We start from the raw sequence: 25238 nt of genomic DNA, 5'->3' as shown, positions 1-25238 counted from the left end.
CTTCACGCAGGGACCTCATTCTATTGCATGCCATGGGGCTCTGCCCTGAGCTGCCAGCATGTCCTTCCCCAGACATAGACACAACAGGGACACACCAGAGAATGGTTCTCATTGTGTCCTGCCAAATCCATAGGGGAGAAAGCAGTACATCCAAAACAGATGCAGCCATGTTTTGTCACTACCAATTTGCACAAAGCACAGGGCCTAATTCTTTACTTTTCACAGCAAGTCCAAGGTGCTGTAAAACCAGCACCTCCCCAGCATCCTAATTGTAAGACATCTAACTGGCAAGAACAGCATCTCTGAATGGCATCCCTGCAGGGAATCCCTGCTTTCTCAAATAAATTCAGGACTCACAACTCTCAAAGAATGTCTCTGGGAACAGGAAACCACAGATTCCCAATAAACTGGATGTGGAACCTGGCATTGAAGGAAGATAAATTCCCAGTAAACAATTCCACCACTTAATATTTTCATTATAAAAGGTCTTTCCCCTCTTTTCCTAGGGTGACCTGCAGATTGAGAAGGTGGGAATCCCTGGTGGGAAAGGAGGTTGTCTCTGAACAGAATGATGTTTTAGTTCCAGGGACCTTGCTCAGAAACCCCAATACCATCCCTCAGGTCCTTACCCTGCCATTGTGATGGCTGACACAGGGCACTGCTGGCAAGCTGAGTCGCGAAGGAGAGAATGACCGGGACCTTCCCTCCTGTCTCATCACTTCCTCTCCCAGGAAAAATGGGTGTCCAGCTGCTGCATTCCTGAGCAGTTCCCAGTTTGCTCCAGTCTCTTCCCTGAGACTTATCCACCATGTCTCTCCCAAGCAGCCCCTCTGCTGGGGGCCACAACTGAGCACACAGGTGTCTCCAGGCTTCCAGTCCCCTGCCTGGATGGGCCCTCACCAGGACCCTGCTCTGTGTTGTAGGTGATCACAGAAGCCAGTGCTGGCCAGGGCCAACACCTCATCCGAACAACCTTTGCAGGAGTGGATGATTTCTTCATTCCTCCAACAAACCTCATCATCAACCACATCAGGTAAACCTGGCTTGCAATGCCTCCAAGGGCTCCATGCTCCACCCTTGCCCAGAGTGGCACCTGTTCTCCCTCTCTCCTCACCTCTCCTCTCCCCTCTCCTCTTTCCCTCTCCTTCTTCTCCCCTGAACTGACTTCGGATTTATTAGGAAGGGATAGAAAGGAACACACTTCTGACAAAGAACTTAGTCCTTATTGCTTAGACACTCTGATATAGTTAAGGAGGGTGCCTAGCTCCTAATACCTTCAGGAGACCAGTGACATCAGGAAGTCTCACCTTCAAGGTAAGAACAGAGGAAGAAACAACAGCGATTAGTTGAGCAACCTCTCCTTCTAGACCCAAAAATCTAGTAGAGGTGGTCTTGACTCCTGTTTTACAGGTGAGGATACTGAGGGTCAGAGATGCAAAGACAATGGCCAAGGTCCTAGAGTCAGGAATTGGCAGAATAAGACTAAATGCAAAGCCAAGTCTCCTTTCAATGCCCCATTAGGCCTCATTCCCAGCAAACCACAGCCATGGTTCCTCTAGGAGCCCCCGGGACATCTGTGCAGAAACCCACAAAGAGACAAGGCTTCCTGATTGCCAATGTTTTTGCCACCATTCAAACTAATAATATAATAATAGTCATGGGGCTGGGATTGTGGCTCAGTGGTAGAATACTTGCCTAGCACATGTGAGGCCCTAGGTTCCATCCTCAGCACCACATAGAAATAAACCTGGCCATTCGCCTTCCATATTAATTTCAGAGAGGCCCTGAAGTTTTCTATAAAGCTCCCCCTCCAGAAGACCCAGCCTGCCCTCTGAGTATGGAGACTCAAGGCTGTTTATGCCTTTCTGGACTGTGACTTCAAGCACTGTTCTCCAGGGAGAATGGTTCATTTTTGCCAGCTGATGCAGGGGACCCCAAGGAGGAACACAGCCACTTTATGAGTCCCCTCCCTACAGAGTAAACCTTGGGAAGAGCCTTTGAAGCTGCATTAATTGGTGAGACTCCCCACAAAGGAGCTGAATTCAGCTAGGCTCTGTAGCTCCTACCTAGTTTTTGTGTTCAAGTTGCTTCTAAGAGCGTTATTGCCTGCTCTTTTCATGCTCTGGCTCTTTATAGATGCTTTAAAGACATGCCTGGAGGGAGCATTTCTCCACTCTGAGATAGTTTTTCAAGAGAAAATTATGGAAGAGATTTTTTTTTTTCCTATTCCTTTAGGTGTACCCAGCACCAAAAAACCTTTGTGAGCACAGCCTCTCCAGGTCAAAGGGAAGTCCCACCTGGAGTCAAATGCTTGCTTACTTACAACCAACCTCCAAAGAGGATTTTCAGAAAGTCCAGATGTAAGAAATTGCCCCTTGTTTGAGTCTCTCCACTGAAGTGCCCTTTCTTTTTTTCCACATTTTTTATTGGTGCATTGTAGTTGTACATATTGACGGTAAAGTTCCCTCTTATGTTGGATCATCTCAACAGTCCTAGAAAGAAACTGCCTTTTGTATAGTCACGGAGGCTCAGGCGAGCTGTGTGGGGCAGTCCAGTGGTACCAGGTCATCTTGCCCGAAAGGTGACTACTGTCCTTGGCCCCATTGCCCAATGCTTTTCTTTCCTGCATCATCAGGGCCAGAGGAGAGACTGTCCAGGGCCCAGGGCACTGGTGGGAAATCTGTACCTGTGTAGCTGCATTTTTATCCTCCCACTCTGACTCACCATTTAGTGCAGAAAACAGCTGAGATGTGGGTTCTCTGATCTTGTCCTCAGGGCAGGCATCTCTTTTTGGTCCATGATCACCCTGGAGGCACAGGCCTTGGGGGATCAGATTCAAGGGCATCCAAAAGGGAGAAGCCACTGAAGGCCTTTCACCCTCATTAAAAACCATGTCTGAAGATGAGTGCATGTTGCTAGAGCTTAAAGTCCAGGAACATTTGTAACTCAACTGCATTTGGCTTGAGATCATAGAAAATTTACTTATGAAGCCCTACAGAATGCCACAGCTTGGTAATAGGCTATGAGATCACTGAAGGATTGTGATAAAGGGAAACGGGTGGGGTGCAATCATTTCACACAAATGCCAGAGCCCCTGCTCCTCAAAGAGGCCTCCCACTGACTGACCTCAGTTTTTCCCTCCCAGGTTTGGCTTCATCTTCAACAAATCTGACCCTGCAGTTCACAAAGTAGACCTAGAGACACTGATGCCCCTCAAGACCATCAGCCTGCAGAGCCACGGCTGTGTGCCCCAGGCCATGGCACACACCCACCTCGGCGGCTACTTCTTCGTCCAATGCCAACGGGACACCCCCACCTCCACCGCCCCGCAGCTGCTCATTGACAGTGTCACAGACTCTGTGCTGGGTCCCAACAGTGGCGTAACAGGCACCCCCCATGTGTCTCCGGATGGGCGCTTCATTGTCAGCACCTCTGCCAATAGCCCTAGGTTGCACGTGCAGGAGGTCACAATGAGGGGAGAGATCCAGACCCGGTATGATCTGAAAATAAACCCGGGCATCTCAGACTTGGTGTTCCAGCACTCCTTCACCGAAGGTAATCAGTATGACATCTATGCCACCCTGGAGACACAGCCCGACCTGCTGTTCCTGGAACTGTCCACAGGGAAGATGGGCATGCTGAAGAACTTAAAGGAACCACCCACAGGGCCAGTCTGGCCCTGGGGAAGACCCCGCAGAGTCCTGAGGGACAGCGGGTTGTTTGGACAGTACCTCCTCACACCATCCCAAGAGTCACTGTTCCTGATCAACGGAAGACAAAACACACTGCGGTGTGAGGTGTCGGGCATCAAGCGAGGAGCCACAGTGGTGTGGGTGGGTGAGGTATGAAGGAGCCCAGCTCAGAGCCCTGGGCCCCAGGGGCACCACCTAGTCCTGACACCACAGCCCCAAGCAGGCGCGCTGTACATTTTCACAGACAAAAGCAAAATCCCGTATCCGCTTTGTGGTTCAACACTGGTCTCCTTGCAAGTTTCCTAGTATAAAGTATGCGCTGCTACCAAGATTGGGGTTTTTTCATTAGGAAGTATGATTTACGCCTCGAGCCGCAACGAGAACACATGCTGCTGTGTAAAGGAATCATTTCTGTACCAGGCTGCACGCCGCGTCACCTGGGGATGCTGTGGAACCAAGAGATCCTACTTTCCAGGCTGACACTTCTGTCAGTTGCCTTCACATAGTCATCATCCTGTCCCGCCAGCCCCAGCCAGATTTTTGCCCTGAACCGAGTGGCCTGGAAGCAGGGCTGAGCAGGAGCAGGGACTCTCCCTCCCAGAGTTCAAGGCCATCTGTCCTTGCTTGGGACCTCGCTTTCTCCTTCACAGCTGCTTCTTGCTTTCCTTTCCATCTGACTTGGCGTAAGCCTGAGGGAGAGCCAATGAGACTTATTACACCTTGGGGGATGGGGAAATCACTCTCTTTATTTTGGAAATTTTTGATTAAAAAAATAATTTTTTATAATCTCAAATGCTAGTAAGCAGAAAGATGCTCTTTGAGGTCCAGCTATATCCTTCCCTGCCTTAGGCCATGTCCCTAGGGGTCACTCCTGAACATTCCACAGCCAGAAGAACAACAGTCATCCAAATATAATGGCTCACTATGCCATTGCCACTCCTCCTGCCCCAAGTGCAGATCAGGCCATCAGGTTGGTAAAGACTCAGTCCTGTGTTGGGAACCCAGGAGACCAGGAAAAGCCCTGCTTAACTGCTTTTCACCACCAAAGGGAGACATTTCACTGGCCAGGCCTGGTACCCCAGATTCCAGGCAGACTAGGCTTACCTGGCAAGGTGTACCCAGCCTCCAGGCCCAATGCAGAAGCCCCGAGGACATGAGGGCTGTCCCTCCAGGTTCCCAATGGACAGGTTTTTTTTCTGCCCAAGACTCAGACACTCAGCTCTGGAACCCCAGCCCGAGTCAGCACTGCACAGAGGACTATATTCAGGAAGTGTTTTATACACATGTCACAATCTACACACTCCAAAACTCAGAATCTGAAGGCTGCAGGCAGACACCACCATGTTTTTCCCAAAAGTCTCAGCCTATGTAGGCAATCAGGTGGGCAGCAAAGAAGAGGGCCCAACCATCTTTGGGGAGACCACCTGTGTCAGAGACACTCAGCAGGAAACAATCTCCCTTAGCTTCTCAAAATACCGATTTCCCAGCTGGGCGCAGTCATCTCAGCAACTGTCATTTCAGCAACTCTCGTAAGGCTGAGGAAGGAGTATCTCAAGACTGGGTAACATAGGGAGAGCCTGTTTCAAAACAAAATTTTACCAGTGTCAGGGCACTTGCATGGCAGGCAACGTGAGACCCTGGGTTCTACCTCCAATATGACAAAAAACAATAATAATAATTTTAAAACCCTGTCCCTCTCTCTCCCATGTCAATGGTTAAAAACTATACATGCTTTCTGGCTCGATCATTCTATAAGCCCCATGGGTTGGGAGAGGTGGCCTGTCACAGACACCTCAGCTATTTTAGCCACCTTCACCTGCCAGCATAGCCATGATTTTGAAAATATCATACTCCCAGCTCCTTTCACTCCCTTCTGATTGCCCAGCCCACCTGGCTCTCCCCAATTTTCTGACACCAGCCCCTTCTCTCCTGCATCTCCAATCTCTTGGTCCACCAAACACCTGTCGACCACAACTCCCAGGAGTGTGCCTACATGTACATGTATGTTCATGTTTTAGATGTTTTTTAAGGTAAGACATGTAAGACTAGGTGGTGGAAACTGACCTCCAAAGTCTAATGTTGAGTTTCACAGTAGCTGGGATAGATGGTAACCTCACCCTGTCGTTGTTTTGTTCCTGCCTCAATATCTTGATAGAATTACTCTTAAATTCCCATGTGTATCTCTGAAATTCTCCAGTGTACATGAACTTTGCCTTTTAGTAAAATAGCATCAGCCCTGGCCGAAGAGTCTCTGAGCTCAAAGGAAGAAAAGAACTCCCAAGTACCAGGCCAGAACATCAGCCTCTCTGGGTCACAGGATTCCTAAGTAAAAGAGCAATCTAATCCAAACTGGCCTGGTAAGTTGGGAGTGCCAGAATTGACTTCTGTCCATCCATTCCTTTGTCACTATTCCTCTGTCTCTGGATGTCCCTGGAAGGCACACCTGCCTTCCACTGTCCTTACAGTGAAGCTACTGGAGATGACCAGCACGCAGAACACAGTTGAATCAGAGCAAGAACTCACAGGCCTGAAACCCAGAACGGAGCTTCAGCAGCCCAGTCCCAGGAGGCAAAGTCACAAAGGCAAGAAGACAAATGTCTTTGCAGCACTGAAATCAATAGATCTGCTCAGGTGGGAAGCAGGAGGATAACAGGCCAAACCTGCCTGTCTTCCCTCATGCACTTCAGTCACAGAAGCAGCTCAGGAGCAGTTTCAAACCCATTGGCACAGAAGGTACCAACATGACAGGTGGGCCTCCTGAAACAAAGCCAGCAAATGATCTGATAAGCAAAAAGATTAACAACTAATAGTTTGCCTCACGAAAGAAGGATTGATTTACCAAAAGAATCATCAGAAGATGCTATCTACATAAACTCCATCAGTAATTTTGAAATACAATTAATTTCACATAAATTTGACAGTTCTCCCCACCACCACCAGAATAATAAACTCAAATAACGTGAACTTGTGGTGACATGAAGCTTTGAAAGGGAGGCCCTTGTTCTCCTTCTGCCCAAGTGAAAGTTCCAGATCCAAAAAACCCACCCAACCACCTCCAAAATGCATGGTAGAAAGAAAGACTTTCCCATGAATCCTTTGCACAGGCAAACCTAAGAGTGGGCCACCCCCAATGTGGCCAAGGCCAACAACCCAGCTTCAGCAACACTGACCTAGCCAGCTCTACCTGGGTCTGGCCCAGAGAGATTTCTTCAGTCCCCAAGTCATGCAAGTGTCCTGCTACTTCCCCCAAGACCCAGAAAGAAGTTGGAAGAGCCCTGTAAGTTCTTGACTGGAGACAACTACAAATATCAAGCTCCAGGTACTTTGACCCAGAGATAGCATCATTAGAGACGGAAGCTCAATCTCTGCATATCCCACCCCAACTCAAACTTCTCCCCATAGCCCTGCTCATGTGTGCAGAAAAGGGCTCCCAGGTCCAAGTAGATGCCCTGGAAGATGGCTTACAACCCAGTTAAAGCCAAGAATGTCCTGCTGCCGTGGAGCACTGTAACTGCTGAGTCTTCATTTAGAAAAGCAACCTGGAGTTGGCTTTGTACAGACACATCTTGTTTTCTGTTGACCAATAACCTGTGAACTAAAGGAGATTTCAGAACTGAGATGTGAAATAGATTCATTCTGGATATATTTTTCTACAAGGGGCTTAAAAGTGTAGTCAATTCATTGTTCACAATGTGTTTCATTCAAATACCACAAATGCTGAACCATTTTTACTAGCAAAACCCCATAACTCACTCTAACCCTCCTTTTCGGAAGCAAGCCTCCAGGAGAGTTGATCCTGCTTCCCCCTCCCTCCTATGCATCCACCAATCTACCTCACATTCTCCTCCCCTGCACCCAGCACCACCAGAATGCTGCCCCATGCCAGGAGGCCAGTGACGTAAGATGACTACAGGGCTGACATGGACATCCTTGGCTAGCCTACTCCACCCAGGAACATCAATCCCAGTCCAACAGCAATCAGACCCCACTGGAACGCAGCCCTTTGCTGCCCAGAATCATACCCTAAACCCTAGCTCACAGAGAAGAACCCTGCATGAAGGATCTGGACTCAAGACAAGAGAAAAGTCACTCCAAACTATCAGGAAGTAGGATATTGTCCTGCAGAAAAAGACCACAATATCTCATCCAAACCTTATCTTTTAGGGGGCCCAAGTTCCCCAAACTTCCGGCACCCCCAATTCATTCTTTTTCTTTCCCGTTCCTTTTCTGCAACTTGGGCCCCCTGTTCATGAGCTAATTCACAATAGCTCCCACCATTCAAGGAGCAACTGACCTTTACTCCCACCCCAGCCCCTCCAGTGACCTTTACCCATGATGCTTTGGAGTTCAAGTGAGAAGTCACTCAAAGACCAGATGCTATGATTTGCCATCAGATTGGCAGGTAGACAAAGCAGTTTTGATCAAGAAAGTTACTAACTGCCTTGGTTTCTCTCCAGAATCATAGAGATTATAAAACAAAGATACTTAAAATATTCAAAGGGGGAAAAATACAGTGCCTATCCTCAGTGTGTGACTAAAAGACGCCAGTAGCTGATGGAATTCAACTCACTTCCTGCTTTTGTCTACACCAGATTAACTATAAGTACTTGAGGATTTGAGCATATTATCTGGGCCTGCAGGTTTTAGACATCAGCCACCTAGCACACGCTGGGGCGAAGAGAAAGCATTGTCTGATGCCTCTATATCCTCCTTTAGAGCTGTGGGCAGCCAGTGGGGAAGACTAATTTAACCAAATACAATGTGTGAAATTATGGAAAATGAGAGAGTGGAGATTAGCTTCCAAAATTCATAGCAAGGCTTCCTTAGCCAGCACCAGAGTATTTTGCATGTTTTTGTATTTTCACATAAAGTCACAATTCACACACCCTTCTTTGCAAGCTCACCTTGATGGATATGAGAACCATCCCTTTTCCATGTGGCCCTAGAGAGTTTAGGTCCTGCCATCGAGGACTCTGGAGAACTCAGCCTACACTCCACAAAGCAATAACTACGGACTGGCCCCTGCACCAAGCTTGGTAATACGTGGTACTACTCTCCACCCGTCACCATGACAGGATCAGAAAACGCTGCCCTTTGGAGGTACTCCCTTCAAGATCAGAGAAAGGACAAATAGCATTGTGAGGCCCAAGCACTCCAAAATGAAAAAAAAAAAAAAAAATGTCCTAACTCTAGACCTACATCCACTGCCCAGCATGGCGTCTGCCAGAGGTGGAAGAGCTGCCAGTTCCTTGCTACTTCAGCTACTTCTGAGAGGCAAGGGAAACAGGCCTGCAGCCTGCCCCAGACCCACAGCATTCAATGGGGGGCGGAGACCCTGGTCCCTGCCCTTTCACACCACCTGCTGGCTTCTGGAGTTGGCCACCCACTCTCGCACCCTGCCCCGGGCCCCATCGCTTCCTACCTTTCTGCTGCTGCCTGTGCTCTCTGAAGGCCATGTGAGATGATCAAAAGCAGAACTGGGCATGGAGTTTTGCTGGAGTGGTCATACACACCATTTCATGCTCTCACGTCACTGAATGACCCTCAAGATGTGAAGCTACACACACCATTTGTCCCATTAAGATTCTCATCCTTCCCCACCTCAGAAAACTTTCAGATCTCTTACGTCAAGGCAGGTTACATTATTTTGAGCAGTTGTGTAGACTCCAAAATATATTTTCTGTAATCACCACTATTTCTCAAAAGGCCTCCTGTAATTATTATACATGTGAATTTTTCCTTATTTATAAAATATATATAAATTATTTTTAATACATCAACTTTAGTAGAAATTTGTACCAACACAGTAACAGTATGTGGCATTTGAAATAAGTTTGTGTTTACTTTGACGTATGACACGGTATTGAACACATGATGTATTTGCAGTACCACTTGATAAAAAGATGATTCACAGATTATCATAAAGTATTGTCATTGTAAATGCTCTTTTTCTGAGAATTTTACAATAAAACTTAAGAAAAGTTACCTTTTTCTGGCACCAGTCTGTCACAGTTGTTAAAGCAAGAACTGATTTAGGCAGACCACTTCCTGTCCATTGCAATCATAAGTGTAGGTGGTCTGATCACCTTCCACAAAAGCTCCATGTCTAAATATCATCACATTGGGCTGAGCGTGGTGATGCACACCTGTAATTCCAGTGGCTTGTGAGGCTTAGGCAGGAAGAACACAAGTTCAAAGCCAGACTCAGCAACTTAGTGAAGCTCTAAGCAACACAGCAAGACCCTGTCTCAAAATAAAAACTAAAAAGGGCTAGGAAAGTGGCTCAGTGGTTAAGTGCCTCTGGGTTCAATCCCTGGTACCAAAATAAGTAAATAAATAACACTGGAGATTGGGTTTCAATGTATGAATTGGGGGAAACATTCATTTTATAGCAGTGGCCCCACCAAGTTGACACATAAAATGAACCATCCCAGTGACAGTACTGCTCCCCCTCTCAGCCCCGTAATATGCACTTAAGAAATGTTTGATTTAAACCTTACAATAACCCAACAAAGTAGGTGCCATTGAAATCCCCAGTTTACAGAAAAAGACCAAGGCTCATACAACAGAACCAAGTTTCAAATCCAAGTCCACATACACGTCGACACACACACTCGACCTTTGGCTCTGCTGAGATACCCACATGACAAAGTCTGAGCCTCAGTTGCTGCAGCCCCACTTCCTCACAGACGCCCCCACGTGTCTCTCTCTGCCTCATTAACATTAGAAGGAGGTCCAGCAGTTCCCTTTGTCTGCTTAACCCTGCATCTGATCCACACCCAAAAACATGGTATAAAGCAGAAAGCAGACACCCCTTTGCTCTCTGCCCTGCCCAAGGTTAGGCTCATCCCTGCATACACTCTGGTTATCTCCTATCTATCACAGGTTCCAGAAAGTAAGGGGTAGGCATTTGGGGGAATGGGGTGGTAAAGGTGCAGCCTGTCCCAGGACCTTCCCCAACAGGTTGGGGGCAATCTGACATCCTAACTGTTCTCTCCTGACCTAGCAAAAGCATGCCACAGAGATAAAAGTTCTTGGGTCCAGTCCTCACATGCCCAGTTCTCTAAGAGAAGGACTGATTCTCCTGTAGCCAGAATACCTTTGCAAGCACATCTACTCTCCTGTTCAATCATCATTTTCCAAAGACTATCATCAGTACCCAGGCCTAGTCCACATGGAGCCCATAGTCCACGGGAGTCAAAGAGAGCCAAGAAGAACTACCGGAGCACAGGTTCACAGAGGGTACATGCAGGAAATCATGATTGGTTTTTTGGATGAGGTGAGAGAGAAGTCAAGTGGGAAGGCCCAAAGGAAGGACAGAGTGGGTGACAGCCTGCCTGCCAAGAGGAGCAGCAAAAGCAACAGACTTGCACAAGAGAAAACAGCAAGAAGGTGAGCATGAGGGGCACAGCAGCTGTGAGGGAAGCTGCTCAACACACTAAGTCCTGAGATTGAAAGAGCTGCGGGTGGAAGCCATCTTGTTACAGAGGCAGAGGCCATCCTTTAGACTCTGGGGCACATCTTCCCAGCCAGTGAACTGAAGGTGTCCAGATTAAGAGGAAAAAGGAGAAGAGATGCTGCCAAAAACATGAGTCTACTAGTCTCCGTCTGGAAGCTCAGGTGCCCAGCAGTCCACAGCCTGGGGTCACTCTGCTCAAGGGCAACTGTCTTCAGAGAGCCAGAAAGGTTCATCTCGTAAAGGTATTCCTTGGGGAGGCAGAATGGCCATGCCATGAATCTCTTCCCATGAGCACTGAGTCCTGGGACTCTGAAGACCAGAGAGGTATTTTTATCAGGGGCTAAAGGGGCAGGAAATGGGAGAGCAGTTTCCAAACCGTATGAAGGAAGGTCCTAGGGCTGCCTGGAGTTGGGGAAAGAAGGGATATCCAGACAAGGATGGAGTATGTCTGAGGTAGGTAGTGCAGGATGTCTGTACTGGATGGAGGGAACTTAAAGAGAGTATTCAGGCCATGGGAACAGAGAAGACTAACAAAGGGCAGGGACCCAAATGCCTCAATCTTCAGAAGACCAACAGGTCATGAAGAGAGATTGGAGGGTGGCCAGCAGATGGTCCCAGAGCCACAAGTCTTGGTTAGCTAAGACAGGTTATGGCTGGCTCTAAAATGAGTAGCATGGTTTAAAAATCAAGTGTTATTTATGCAATAAATAGTGCTTTATATTATCCTTATATCTAGACGGGCATCATATTTATGTGTAAACTTCTGTACAAAGAAATTTAAGTTTATGATTCTTTGGCTGCCACTTCTCTAAAGCCCCTGGTCACCATCCTCATGTTTGGAGTTCATCCCTTCTAACCAGAGTTTTCTGCTCAATTGAAATCTAATTACCAGGAAGGAGTTATGGGTCATCATGACTGGTGGAATTAAGCAGTGTCTTGAGCAGCCAAGGAAGAAGGGATGGGAGGTGACAATACTGAGGGTCTGCCTGCACTGGGAGGAACATCCCCCCAAGTAAACCAACAACAGGGATACTTTCAGCATTCATGGAACTCAAGAGGAGAACTTGACCCACAGAGACTCTGGGGAATCCCAAACGGAGCCATGCCCTGGGCACACACTGATCAGGCTTTCTAGAAAGCCCAGGGCAATCCAAATCAGTAACCATACTCCTATTGCTTCAGGATATTTAAAAAAAAATGCATGCCATACATTCTCATTTTATAAAAGAAGAGTAGAGGAAGAAATAGGCCAAAATATTCATCATTGAGTTCTGGAATTATAAGAATTTCTGGTCTTCTACATAGTTAATTATATCATCTAGATTCCTACAATGAACTGTGTGCATCCCTTGTGATTGAAATTTGATGTTGAAGCTTACTCGTGAGTAGCATAGGTGCAAAGCAGGCAGCATGATTTTCTGTCCACTCTTACTGCCTTTGGGGTGGTCAAGAACAAGGACTCATGTCTTGGTAAATTAGGACATTCTGAGGGGAGATGCTTGTCACCCAGTCATGAGCAATGATTACAAGGCCTGCAGAACCTGCCTACTCCTTTCCATGAAACTGAAGAAGAAAAATAAAACAGATGAGGGTTTACCAAAAGAGGATGGATCCATCCCTATCAACCAGGCCAGAATTCCCCTGTGGACTACAGGGGACCATATGTAAAAGCCTCATCAAATCCTCCCTCAGAAACAATGATCTGGTTTCCCTTCCTGAGCATATTGAGGGAGATACAGAAGGGCTTGCAGTCAAGGAAAGATGGGGAGTGAGGAGGTCAGGGGCAAGGCCAGAACAAAGAAGCATGGAGAAGAGGTTCTTCTGGTGAGGTCAACTTCCTGCTTGACGAAAGTGCTCCTGGACACAATCGAGAGACCCAGTCAGGCAGACACTTCTGTCCTCATGCTCCTAAGCAAGGGATTCAATAGAAAAACTAAAAAAAAATCCATGGGCAGAGGGGGAATCAATCAATAATAGTGAGGAGCATATGGACAGGGGAGGAGATGAGGAAAGGAGGAAGTTCCTGAGACCATAAAAAGAACAGGCCAAAACTCTCCCACTGGACTCACAGTTCTGGGGCCCCTCCTCTTCAGACAAGTCTGTCTCTGTATCTCCATTGCCTTTGCAATAAACCTACTTCTTGCTTGCTGTCTCTGTGTCCTGTTCTTCATTTCTTTGCTAAATGGAGACAACAAACCCAGCACCCCTAGACAGTAATGATATGGCAGTTTAGATTATTCAGAACAAGCCTACCTTTTAAAAAACATTGGGTAAAAACATTTAAAAGTAACACCTTAAACATCTAGAAGGTAAGAAGAGAGCAAAGAAGGGAAAAGCAGAGAGGAAGCAGAAAAGAGCTGCTGCTTTCCTGAGAGCACTCACATCCCCAGACAAGCCTGGGCTCACCCAATCCTCTCCAGGAAATGGGATGGGACTTAAGGTTAGGCACAGAGCTCTAAGAGTTGACACCAAAAGCAGGGCCCATAAAAGAAAAATTCAGTAAACTGCATCTCATCAAAACTTAAAACTTTCAAGAGCTGAGCATGGTGGCACATGCCTGTAATCCCAGCAACTCAGGAGGCTGAGGCAGGATCATTGCAAATTCAAAGCCAGCCTCAGCAATTTAGCAAGGCCCTAAGAAGCAACTTATCAAGATCCTGTTTCTAAATAAAATATTAAAAAGGGTTGGGAATGTGGTTCAGTGGTAGCATGCTTGCCTCACACATATGAGGCACTGGGTTCAATCCTCAGCACCACATTAAAAAAAAATAAATAACCAAACAAATTAAGTTTTTTTTTTATTTTAATTAAAAATCATAAATTTACATAGGGCAATGTTGTTTGATTCATTCTGTTATTTTTTTCCCTTCCCCCCCTCCCCTCCCACCCCTCTTTACCCTCTATACAGTCCTTCCTTCCTCCATTCTTACCACCCTCCTTATCCCTAACCCTAAACCTAACCCTAACCCTAACACTAACCCCTCCTACCCCACCCCTTATATGTCCTCATTCGCTTATCAGCGAGATCATTCGTCCTTTGGTTTTTTGAGATTGGCTTATCTCACTTAGCATGATATCCTATTCATTTTTTTTAAAGTATTGAGAAAACCCTAAATAAATTCACATGCCTGATCTCCTCTTAGCAAAGTAGAAACAGAGACTTTCCTAAGTAATCGTTGGAAATGGAGGTCTACAGAGAATCAACTTCACTGAAGCATGAACACTGGTGAGCTCCTGTTGGACCAGGAACAAGACAAGGATCCCACTACCACCACATCAACTCATCACTGCATACCGTAGTCCTAGCCAGAGCCAGAAAACAAGAAGAGGTTTGCGGGGGGCATAAGGATTTGAAAGAAACAAGATTATGTGATTGTGTATGTGGAAAATTAAAATGACTATACAAGTCACCTTATTAAAATTCACAAGAGTTCAGTGAAATTGACAACCAAAACATTCACACGACAGAAACAATTATATTTTTACATACCAGCAACAAATAGTAAGAATGAATTTTTTAAAAATGATACCACTTATTTTAATAGCAATCAAAAGTATAAGAATAAAATTAATTGAGATAAAAGATCCCTCTGAGAAGAATTTGGGAACTTTAAGAGACATTAATTATACTAACTGGAGAGATATACCATGTCAATGGACCGGAAGATTTAGTAACATAACAGTATTAACTTTCCCATACTGATTCATAGAATAATTTGAAGAAGGGATTTTGGAAAACTCTAAAACATCTATGGTAGTTTAAAAAGTCACAAGTAGCTAAGAAACTCTTGAATAAAACTAGTCTTTAACTTACTCTATTAAACAAGACTCAATCTAATGATATAATAACTAAGACAACATGGAATTGAGCAAGTTAGGCAAATAGATCAATGGAAATGAATACAAGTATCAGAAATAAATATATGTATATATGAAAATGTTATATACAGCAGAGGTAGCACTGCAGATTGGTGGGGAAAGGTGAAATTTTTCAATATATAAAGCTAGAACAACTGTGTATCCATAAGAAGAAAAAATGAGCCCCATCTGACTTATATGCAAAAATTATTTCCATTAGATTTTTTTAATAAACATTTAGAAGAATATAAAGAACATCTTTATATAACCTTGAGGTAGAAAATAATTTCTTGTGAAATACAAAACAGATTAATAAGCTTAACTACATAAAAACTGACCATTTCTGTTTAAAGATATAAAATGTAAAAAGACAAGGTATCAAATGAAAGAAGATATTTGCTATACATATAGTCAAAAGAGTAACATTCAAAATATACGAAAAACCCTCACAAATCAATAAGAAAAAGACAGATCCAACAGAAAATTGGACAAGATTTGTTTAAAACACCCCACAAAAGAGGAAATCCAGAAAACCTAACGAGCATAAGAAAGTGCTAACTCGTATTAGTAATCAAGTAAGTCAAATAAAATTAAGTAACATAAATGTATTTAAGATAAAATACATTTCAACCTAATTGGCAAAAATGGAAATAACCAATAATAGCAATAGGAGCACTCATTCATGGCAGGTAGGAGCACATGTCAGAGGGCAATTTGGCATTATTTTAGAAAGCTGAGGTGTGCATACCTAGGCCTAGCAATTTTACTGGTAGGTACACAACAGAAACCCATGCCCACACGCACCAGGACTCATGTTCATGCACCGTCATCGCAGCATGTGCCGTAAAAGCAGACTGGAAACAACTCCAACATCTTTCAGTAGCAGAATGGACAAAGAAATTATGATATGTTCATATGATGGATTACAGCAATGAAAATGAACCACAGACAATCATACACAACATCACCAGTCAGTCTCAACCATGCTGAACAAAAGGGTAAATAAAGTTCAAGAAAAGTCAAACACAATGAAACTGTACTTTATCACGACACAAATAAGAAAACCCTGAAGAGAGGTCAGAAAATGGTTGTCCCAAAAATACCAGTAATGAAAGAAAGGAAGAGATTGCTATTGAGAAGAGGAACAAAGAGAAGGTCTTGGGTGCTGGCAACATCACATTCCTTAGTCTGGGGATGATTGTAATTGTTCATTAAATAACCCTATGCTATATGTACTTCCATGCATTATGTTACATTCAAATATTTATTTAAAAGCCTTCAATTTCTGGTAATATAGTGAACCATGTTTCAAAAAATCCATTACTACCTAGAAAGGCTGGAGAGAATAAGACAAATGTTCTTCAACGCACAGGTAAAGAAAGTAAAACCACAAAAACAAAAAAGAAAAAGATGAATTCAAAGAGAAAGTATGAGCAAATTGGAGCTTGGGTTTTGATACACAAGTAGGAACAGATGTAAAACCCTGAACCCAAGCAAGGTGAAAAATTGTAAACTGAAACTCCTGAATAAATCTGAGACATTTAAAGGGATTCTTCTTCAGGGAAAGAAAGTTCTAGAGAAAAATCTACACATTGGCTCAGAGAAACCAGCCAAAGCATTTAACTCTGATTGTATTTTGGATGGGATAAAAGGACTTCCCTAAGAATTCATAATCATGGCATTACCGTGCATGTGTATTTGGAGTGTAAATTTATACTATCTTTGTGATTCAAGAACACCCAAAGTTGGGGCCAAGGCTGTAGCTCAGTGGTACAGCACTTGCCTAGCAAGTGTGAGGCACTGGGTTCAATCCTCAGCACCACATAAAAATAAATAAATAAAATAATTGTATTGTGTTCATCTATGACTAAAAATATTTTTTTTAAAAAACACCCAAAGTAAGAAAAAGATACAAAAATTGGTCTCACTGGGGCATCCAGTAGAAGTAAATGCAGAACCACTTTTGGGGGACATGCCTCCCAATCTAGGCCAAGTGATTCTCAAAGACAAACCCATGTTTAGTACACACTCAGATACTACTGAAGTACACAAGGAAAAACCTAATATGAGCAAGAGTCAGCACAAAAAAGTCGGTCATATAAAACCCACAAGAATTTCAGAAATAGTTTGCTAAAAAGCATTAAAAATTATTCAGAGAAGTAACTGAAAAGCACAAGAGGGAAAAAAAAACAAGAAATGTGAAAAAAGAACAGAAATGAAAAAGAACCAGTGGAACTTCTATAAACAAAAGCTATAGAAATTAAAATGGAAAAATTCAACAAATACCTTGAATAGCAAATTAGAACTGAGAGCTAGACAATTCACAGTAGCTAAGCTATGGAACCAACCTAGGTGCCCTTCAACAGATGAATAAGGAAAATGTGGTACATATACACAATGGAATATTTCTCAGCCACAGGAAAAATGAAATTATGACTTTTGATAGTAATTGGATAGAACTATAGACTATTGTGCTAAGTGAAATAAGCCTATCCCAGAAAAGCCAAAGGCCAAATATTCTCTCTGATATGTGAATGCTAACCCACTATAAGGGAGGGGAGGAAAGAATAGAAGTTCATTAGATTAGACAAAGGGGAATGAAGGGAAGGGAGGGAAGACAGAAATAGGAAAGACAGTAGAATGAGTCATATGTAACTTTCCTATGTTCATATATGAATAACAACCAGTGTAACTACACATCATGTGCAACCACAAGAATGGGATCCTAATTAGAATAAGTTATACTCCGTGTATACATAATATGTCAAAATCCACTCTACAGTCATGTATATTGAAAAAGAACAAATTTTTTAAAAAAGAATCGAGAACTAGAGCAATGCCATTGTTCAGAATATGGTACAAAGAGATTAAAAAACTAGAAAATATCAAATAGATCTAAAATGATGCAAGAGAAAATGAAAATATCGACACACACAGGAGTTCCAAATGAAGAACTGTGGGTTTGGACAAAGGTGATACTCAGCAATGATGACTGCAAAATGATGAAATCAAGAGTCAACAGATTCAAAGAATGAGTCCTGAGCAGGATGAATTAAAATAAATCCACAGTTGTAGTAAAATTTCAGATCATCAAAGAGAAGATCCAAAAAGTAACCCAAGAGGAAAGATGGTTTACTCATAAAAGCAGCAGTCATCCAATGGACAGACTTCTCAATAGCAACAGGAAAATACAGACAACAATGGAATAATCTCTTTACCATGCTTAGAGAAAGTAAGAGGCAACCTGGAATTATCACCAGAATATCCCTCAAGTATGTACTTCCATACTGAAGACTGAAATGAGAAGAAAAGAAGGGAATACAAGAAGCGACAATAGGCAAGAAACATAAATAGATCTATATCTCTATATAATTATAAAGAGTAATTACTAACTTGGAGACATAAAAGTGGAATTAAACTGCCAGACAATAATTAAACATAAGATGAGAGAGTAACACTCAAAGTTACCATTCAAAAGCCCTTATGTTGAAAGATTTTTAGACTTTGAAATTGAATGTAAGATTTCCAAGTTAATAGATGGAGTGACAGGAATTACTACACTCAAAATAAACAACTCTCTATATGAATCCAATAGAAGACAAGAAAGGAGGAAACACAAGTAGCAAAGGAAAGATCTGCTAAATAGAAAAGACAAAATAAGATGCTAGCCATTCATCCCAAAGACAGTGCTCACAACAGGAGACAGTACCAATTAAAAGACAGAGATTGCTGTACTGAATTTTAAACTATAATTTCACAGAATGCTGTTTATAAGAGAAACTTGTAAGATACAAGCATACAAAAAGATAAAAATAATGCATAAGAAAACCCAATGTCCATCAGTTGATAAAGGGGCAAGCACCGCAGGGTGCATCCACACAATGCAAGGTTATTCAGCCGCAGTAAAGAATGAAGTAGCAATTCATGCTGCAACCCAGGCGAACCTTGAAAACATTATGCTGAATGGAAGAAGCCAGACACAAAAGGCCACATGTTGTAGAGTCCATCTATATGAAATGCCCGGAATAAGCAAACCCACAGAGATCAAAAGCAGATTCATTTAACATAGTTCTTTCCCCCAGGAACTGGGGGCGGGGGGACAGGAAAATGGAGATTAACAGCTAATGGGCAGCAGTTCTTTAGGGATAGAAAAAAAATATCTTCTGGAAAAAAACACAGCCGTTATTGCATAATTGTGTGAAAAAACTATAATCAGTAAATTGTACACTTAAAAATGTACAAATCAAATACTAACTTTTACTTTTAAAAATGTTGTGCTGACAGTAGACTTTAAGGCAAATAGCAGGAATAAAGAGAGTTACTACATGATAAAAGTGTCCATTCACCAGGCAGATTAAACAAATTCTATAAACACAGCTTCAAAAGGTATAGAAAACATAACTGAGGACTGTTAAAAGGAGGACTGAAAAATCTACCACGATGGCAGTTAACATGGCTTTTTCAAAAATTCAGCAAATAAAAATTACTAAGGATATAGAAGTTTTAAGTCACACGTTAAAAAAGCTTAAATCAAATAAATAAATAAGCTTGATCCATAGTGTATATAGAACCCTGCACATAGAAATTAGAGAAAACACAAGTTTTTTTCGAGCTCACATACTAACCATACACTAGGTATAACACCATAAAAAATAATTTCCACAAATACCATAAATCAGTACCACAGAGCATATTATCTGACCACTATGCAATAAAAAAGAAATCAAGGACAAAAAAGGTAAGTGAAGAATTTCCACACATTCGGAGAATCAATTGTGCAGTTATGAATAATTCAGAAGTCAAAGAAACCATAATAGAAAATATTTTCCATGAAATTATTGGAGATTTATCTGTATGTTGTTTGCTACATAGAGATATATCATAAGCATATTATTTAATATCTACTAGAGATGTCTATGGTTCGGATATGATTTGGATTTTCCCTAGCAATCCCATCTGATTGAAGCCTCTTCTGTCTCACCACAGTCACAATGGCTACAATCAAAATAACAAAAAATAACAAAAACTGGTGGAAATATAGAGAAAAAGGAGCCCTATGCACTGTTGGTGGGAATGTAAACTATACAACCACTATGGAAAACAGTGGGGAGTTTCCTTTAAAAGCTAAAAATAGAAAGCAGGACTCAGACTACAATAAAGCTGTTAAATGTTGTGTTGTCATTCCCCCTGCTCAAAATCAAGCTGTTTCTTACCTATACCTGTTGGCTCTGCCCCTGTAGTGGCCAGGGGTTCATGGTCTCATACATGCTGGGGAAAAGAACACTAAAAGTAGAACTATCATTTGATCCAGCTATCCCAATCCTGGGTATAGCACCAAAGGGATCAAAGTGAACACACCCTAGAGATGACTGTATACCCTATCCCAGCACTGTTCACAACGGCCAAGTTACAGAATCGGCCTGAATGCCCATCAGTGGATGGATGAATTTCAAAATGTGGTTTATATACATAAGAGAATTATTGGCCACAAAGAACTGGATGGCACTGGAGATCATCATGCTAAGTGAAATAAGCAAGATTCTGAAAAACTAAAGTATTGCATGTTTTCTCTCTTATGTGAAGCTAAAGGAGAGAAAAAAAAAAGATGACAAGGAAGAAGAGAAAGGGGGAGGGGCAGGACAAGGAAGAGGGAGAGGGAGGAGTAAGAGAGGATCACAGGGAAGCTGGAGGTGATCAAAGCACTTTATATGCATGTATGAAAATGTCACAATGAAACATTATTTTGTACCAAAGAAAAGATGTACTGAATGAGTAAGTTAAAAAAAGAAAAAAATTTAGAAGACATTATTATCACAGATTTAGCAGAGATTTGGGGAAAAAAATTACTGTGAACAACTTCACGCAATTCATATGAAAACTTAAATTAAATGGACCGTTTCCTAGGGGAAAAGAATGTTTTGCCAAAACAAACTCAAAAAGAAATGGAAAGCCCAAATAAGCCTATAAAAGAAAGTGAATCAATAGTTAATCTACACACAAAAACAAAAACAAAGATACTAGGCCCAGACAGTTTAAGAAGCAATTCTATCTTACACAGAATGTTTCAGAAAATAGAAAAGAAGGGAAAGCTCCTCAATTCCTTTTATGATGCCAGTAAACTCTGAAACAAGTGCCAGAGGATAACAGTAAAAGAGATGGAAATTATGGGCCCATCTCACTTATGAACAATTGGAAAATTAGAAACAAAATTCTCACAAATCAGATTTTAGACAATAATACCTCATAGCCAAATAAAGCATATCGCAGGATACCAGTACAGCTCAACCTTAGAGATCTATTAATATAACTTACTACTTTAACACATTCAAGAAGAATCATCTGTGGTCACACCAACAGAAAGAGAAAAAGCACTTGACAAAATTCCTCATTCATCATTTTTTTAAACAATCTTAATTGGGAATGGAAGGGGAGGGGATCGAACCTAGGCCCTCACCCGTGTTAGGTAAGAGATGTACCACTGAGCCACATCCCCAATCCCTAGAAGGGATTTTCCTCAGGAAATAAATCAGATGTGGGAATTCTCTCTAGCAGTGATCTTTGGGTGGGATTCCTGGCACTGGAAACCAATGGCAGAGGGACCTCACAGCCCTTAATCATGACTGGTGACCAGGGACCGCTGTGCACGACCTCTCGTTTCCTTTCCTGAACAAAAATCCCTATTGTGTTTTATTACCCACTTGCCTCACCCCTGTCACTGGCTGGGGTCGGAGAAGGCTGGGACTTGGATTTGAGTTCATAGATCACCAGAGGACATATCCCTACATCAGAACATAAAGAAGAGGCCTACACGTCACCTGGAGATCTCCTGGGACTTGTGCTGGAAATAGCAACTAGATGTGAGCTGGGCTTGTGTTGCTCGGGGAGAGGGTATGTCGTAGGTTTGTGTGGCACAGAGCGAGGTATTTGGTGAATGGAAAGGTGGACTGTGGTAAAAACTGCCCAGGTGTTCACAAGCATCCTTGCCCCTTCCTTCTGCACACACAGGAAGAGGACAGCACAGACCCCTTCACAGTTCTGCGTGGCCCTGCAACTGAGTTCTGGACACTGGAAAGTAGGCCAGTGGTGTGCAGCACCTCAAGCTACCACGAGACTGCTACCACGAGTGCCCATGCAGCTTCCTCCTGCATGGTGCCCTAGGGATTGGAAAGAACCTGGGTCCCCTGCCGGGTCTTTTACAGAACCGGTCACCCATTGAGGATGCATGTTCTGAAACTTCAGTGAGCAAGAAATAAACTTACTTTTATTACAGTCACTAAGATTTTTGAGTCCTTTATAGCAGCTACTATTACCTTAACTAGGAAAGGTAACTAAAGGACACATCGTATTTAAGATGCAATGTTAAACCCATTTTCTTTTAAAGTTAACAACAAATCAAAGTTCTTTCACCATCTCCTTTCCTTTCGGTATGGTGCTGAAGGTCCTAGCAAGTACGGTAAGATGGGTAGACAGACAGATGGCAGGTGTAAAAAATTAAAAGGAAAGAACAAAAATTTCATTCTCTGCAGTAGATGTAAATAAGTGAAAAAACCCAAGGGTTTTTAAAAACACACCACTAAGAAGTAGCAAGAGAGTTGGCAGCTTTGCCAATAGAAACAGAAAGTTCAGCTGTGAACTTACATAAAACAACAAATAATATGAAAATGGAGTTTTAAAGCAATACAAAATTATTAATAACATAAAAAATAAAACATCTCAAAAAATAAATGTACCCAAAAGATATACAAGTGCTTTATGAAGGAAATTGTGTTTATAAATGACATAAGATGGTACATGATGGTGGCACATTTTATCATCATGACGAGGAAAGCCCAATATCCTAAGGATAGAAGTTCTCCTTACAAATTAACCTGTAAGTTTCATGCATTCCAGTCAAATCCAATCAAATATCAATAAGGCCAACAATAACCAAGACAATTTGGGAGTTATTGAGTGGTAGAAGTCACCTTACCTGATAAGATCTCTTATAAAGCTATAGCAATGAAGACACTTGTGTTACTACAGGGACATCTAAATAGACTGAGAGGAGGACTTCAAATCAGCATATTATAGTGACACAGTGACATCATGTTTATAGCAGCAAAACTCACAATAACTGAGCTATGGAACCAACTTAAGCGCCCTTCAACAGATGAATAGATAAAGAAAATGTGGTTTATACACACAAAGGAATATTACTCAGTCATAAAGAAGAATGAAAGAATGGCATTTGCCAGTAAACAGATGGAACTAGAGTCTGTCATGCTAAATGAAATAAGACAATCCCAAAAAACCAAAAGCTGAATGTTCTGATATGCAAATGCTAACTCTCAATAAGGTGGGGAGGGAAGAATAGAAGTTCATTAGATTAGACAAAGGGTGAAGGGAAGGGAGAGGGATGAGAATAGGAAAGACAGTAGAATGAGTCGAACATAACTTCCCTATGTTCATATATGAATATACAACCAGTGAAACTCCACATCATGTACAACCACAAGAATGGGATTCTAATTAGAAGAAGTTAGACTACTTGTACGTATATGTCAAAATATACTCTACTGATATGTATATCTAAAAAGAACAAATAAAATTTAAAAAATAAAATAATAAAACAAAAAAATATTTAAATAAATAAATAGACTGAAGGAACTGAGAAGAACTAAGAAGCCCAGAAACAAATAGGAGCTACATATAAACCACAAGATGCAGCGTTTAAGGAAAATCAGAAAATATATGTGAAATCAATCACTAAAACCAATTAACTACCCCATAATAAGGTAAAGTTAGAGGAAAAACTTAGAGAAGAAAACAAAATATCTTTGAAATGCAAAATTAGAAAAATTGCTTAAACAACTAACTAAAAAGACAAACCATGAAGAAAAGAGATAAATCTGACTACATTTTTTTATCTTTATTTTTTTAATGTGGTGCTGAGAAGCAAACCCAGTGCCCAACACATGCCAGGCCAGTGCTCTACCACTGAGCCACAATCCCAGCCCCTGACTGCATTTTTATAGGCAGGGGGAGAGCTTGCTTGTATATGTATAAAGAAATTTGGGAAGGATGTCTCAGATATGAGCAACAGTGCAGAGAACCGGACAATTGGAAAATGGCTTCATTTATGCTCACGATAGTGTTAACGTGACTACCCATTTTACAAATAATTTTCAAATGTCTATTCTTCAAGAGATACCATAATCAAAGTGAAAAGACAAGGCACAATCTGAGGCAAAATATTTATAGTCATATAAGAAACCAACTGTTAGTATCCAGGTTACACAAGAAATTCCTAATAAGAAAAGAGAATCCAATAAAAAGCGTGCAGAGATGTGAACATGCAAGTGAAACTTGATGGCCAATAATCCAATGAAAGGTGACTCAATCTCATTAATAATCACAAAAATGCTATTTAAATTTACATGGCAATACAATTTCACCCTCATAAAAGAGGCAGTAATTAACAAGTCCGATAACACCCAGAGCTGATGAGCTCCTGAGGAAATAGGGTGTCTTATGTACTTCTAGTGGAAGTGCAAATTGGACCACCACTTTGGAGAGCAATTTGACAAAAATCTAATTAAGTTAAGGATGTGCATACCCTGCAATCCAGCCGTTACATTTCTAAACTTATACCCTAAAGAAACTCTCGTACATATGCACAGAGAAACACTTAAAGAATGTTCACTGTACCACTGTTTGTAATAAAGAAAAATTGGAAACCACCAAAATTATCTTCAGAAAAAGAATAGATAAATTGTATACATACAAAGTCGAATGTTGAATGAATCAGAGTTAACACATATTAGCGTGGATAAATTTCAAAAGCATAACGTTGAGTCAAAAAAGCAAATTACATAAAGATTTTCTATTTATATAAAGTTTTTAAAACATGCAAAATATTTCACTATACATTATCATTGCTCTATTCATACATAATAACAGTACAAATGGCTATATCGTAACAACCACAAAAAAAATCTATATTCATGCAGTAGGAGTGAAGAAACCAGGAAAAGGTCAAGGGGACATGACTGTTTTGTAATATCTTTTCTATTACCTTTTAATCTAAATAAAATCAATCCAAAATAAAAATTTATTTAAATAAATAAACTAAAGTAAAAATTAATCTAGCCAGGTGCAGTGGCAAGCCCCTGTAATCCCAGCAGCTCCGGAGGCTGAGGCAGGAGGCTCTCGGGTTCAAAGGCAGACTCAGCAGAAGCAGGCCAGAGATC

The 25238-nt window shown here is 42.0% G+C and overlaps 1 protein-coding gene across 1 annotated transcript in view; it reads left to right on the top strand.

Annotated features, from left to right (window-relative positions):
- The window catches only part of FSTL4 (follistatin like 4), a 399917-nt gene extending 390842 nt beyond the window's left edge, over window positions 1-9075 (top strand). The window contains exons 14-15 of the mRNA XM_079144143.1: window positions 924-1033; window positions 3146-9075. Of these exons, the coding sequence (XP_079000269.1) occupies window positions 924-1033; window positions 3146-3848 (813 nt within the window). The 3' untranslated portion in view covers window positions 3849-9075. The remainder of the gene's footprint in view (window positions 1-923; window positions 1034-3145) is intronic.
- The last annotated feature ends 16163 nt before the right edge of the window (window positions 9076-25238 follow it).

The sequence above is a fragment of the Sciurus vulgaris genome, assembly GCF_902686455.1.
Source record: "Sciurus vulgaris genome assembly, chromosome: 6".
Taxonomy (NCBI): domain Eukaryota; kingdom Metazoa; phylum Chordata; class Mammalia; order Rodentia; family Sciuridae; genus Sciurus; species Sciurus vulgaris.
This window is presented reverse-complemented; position numbering and strand designations above follow the sequence as displayed.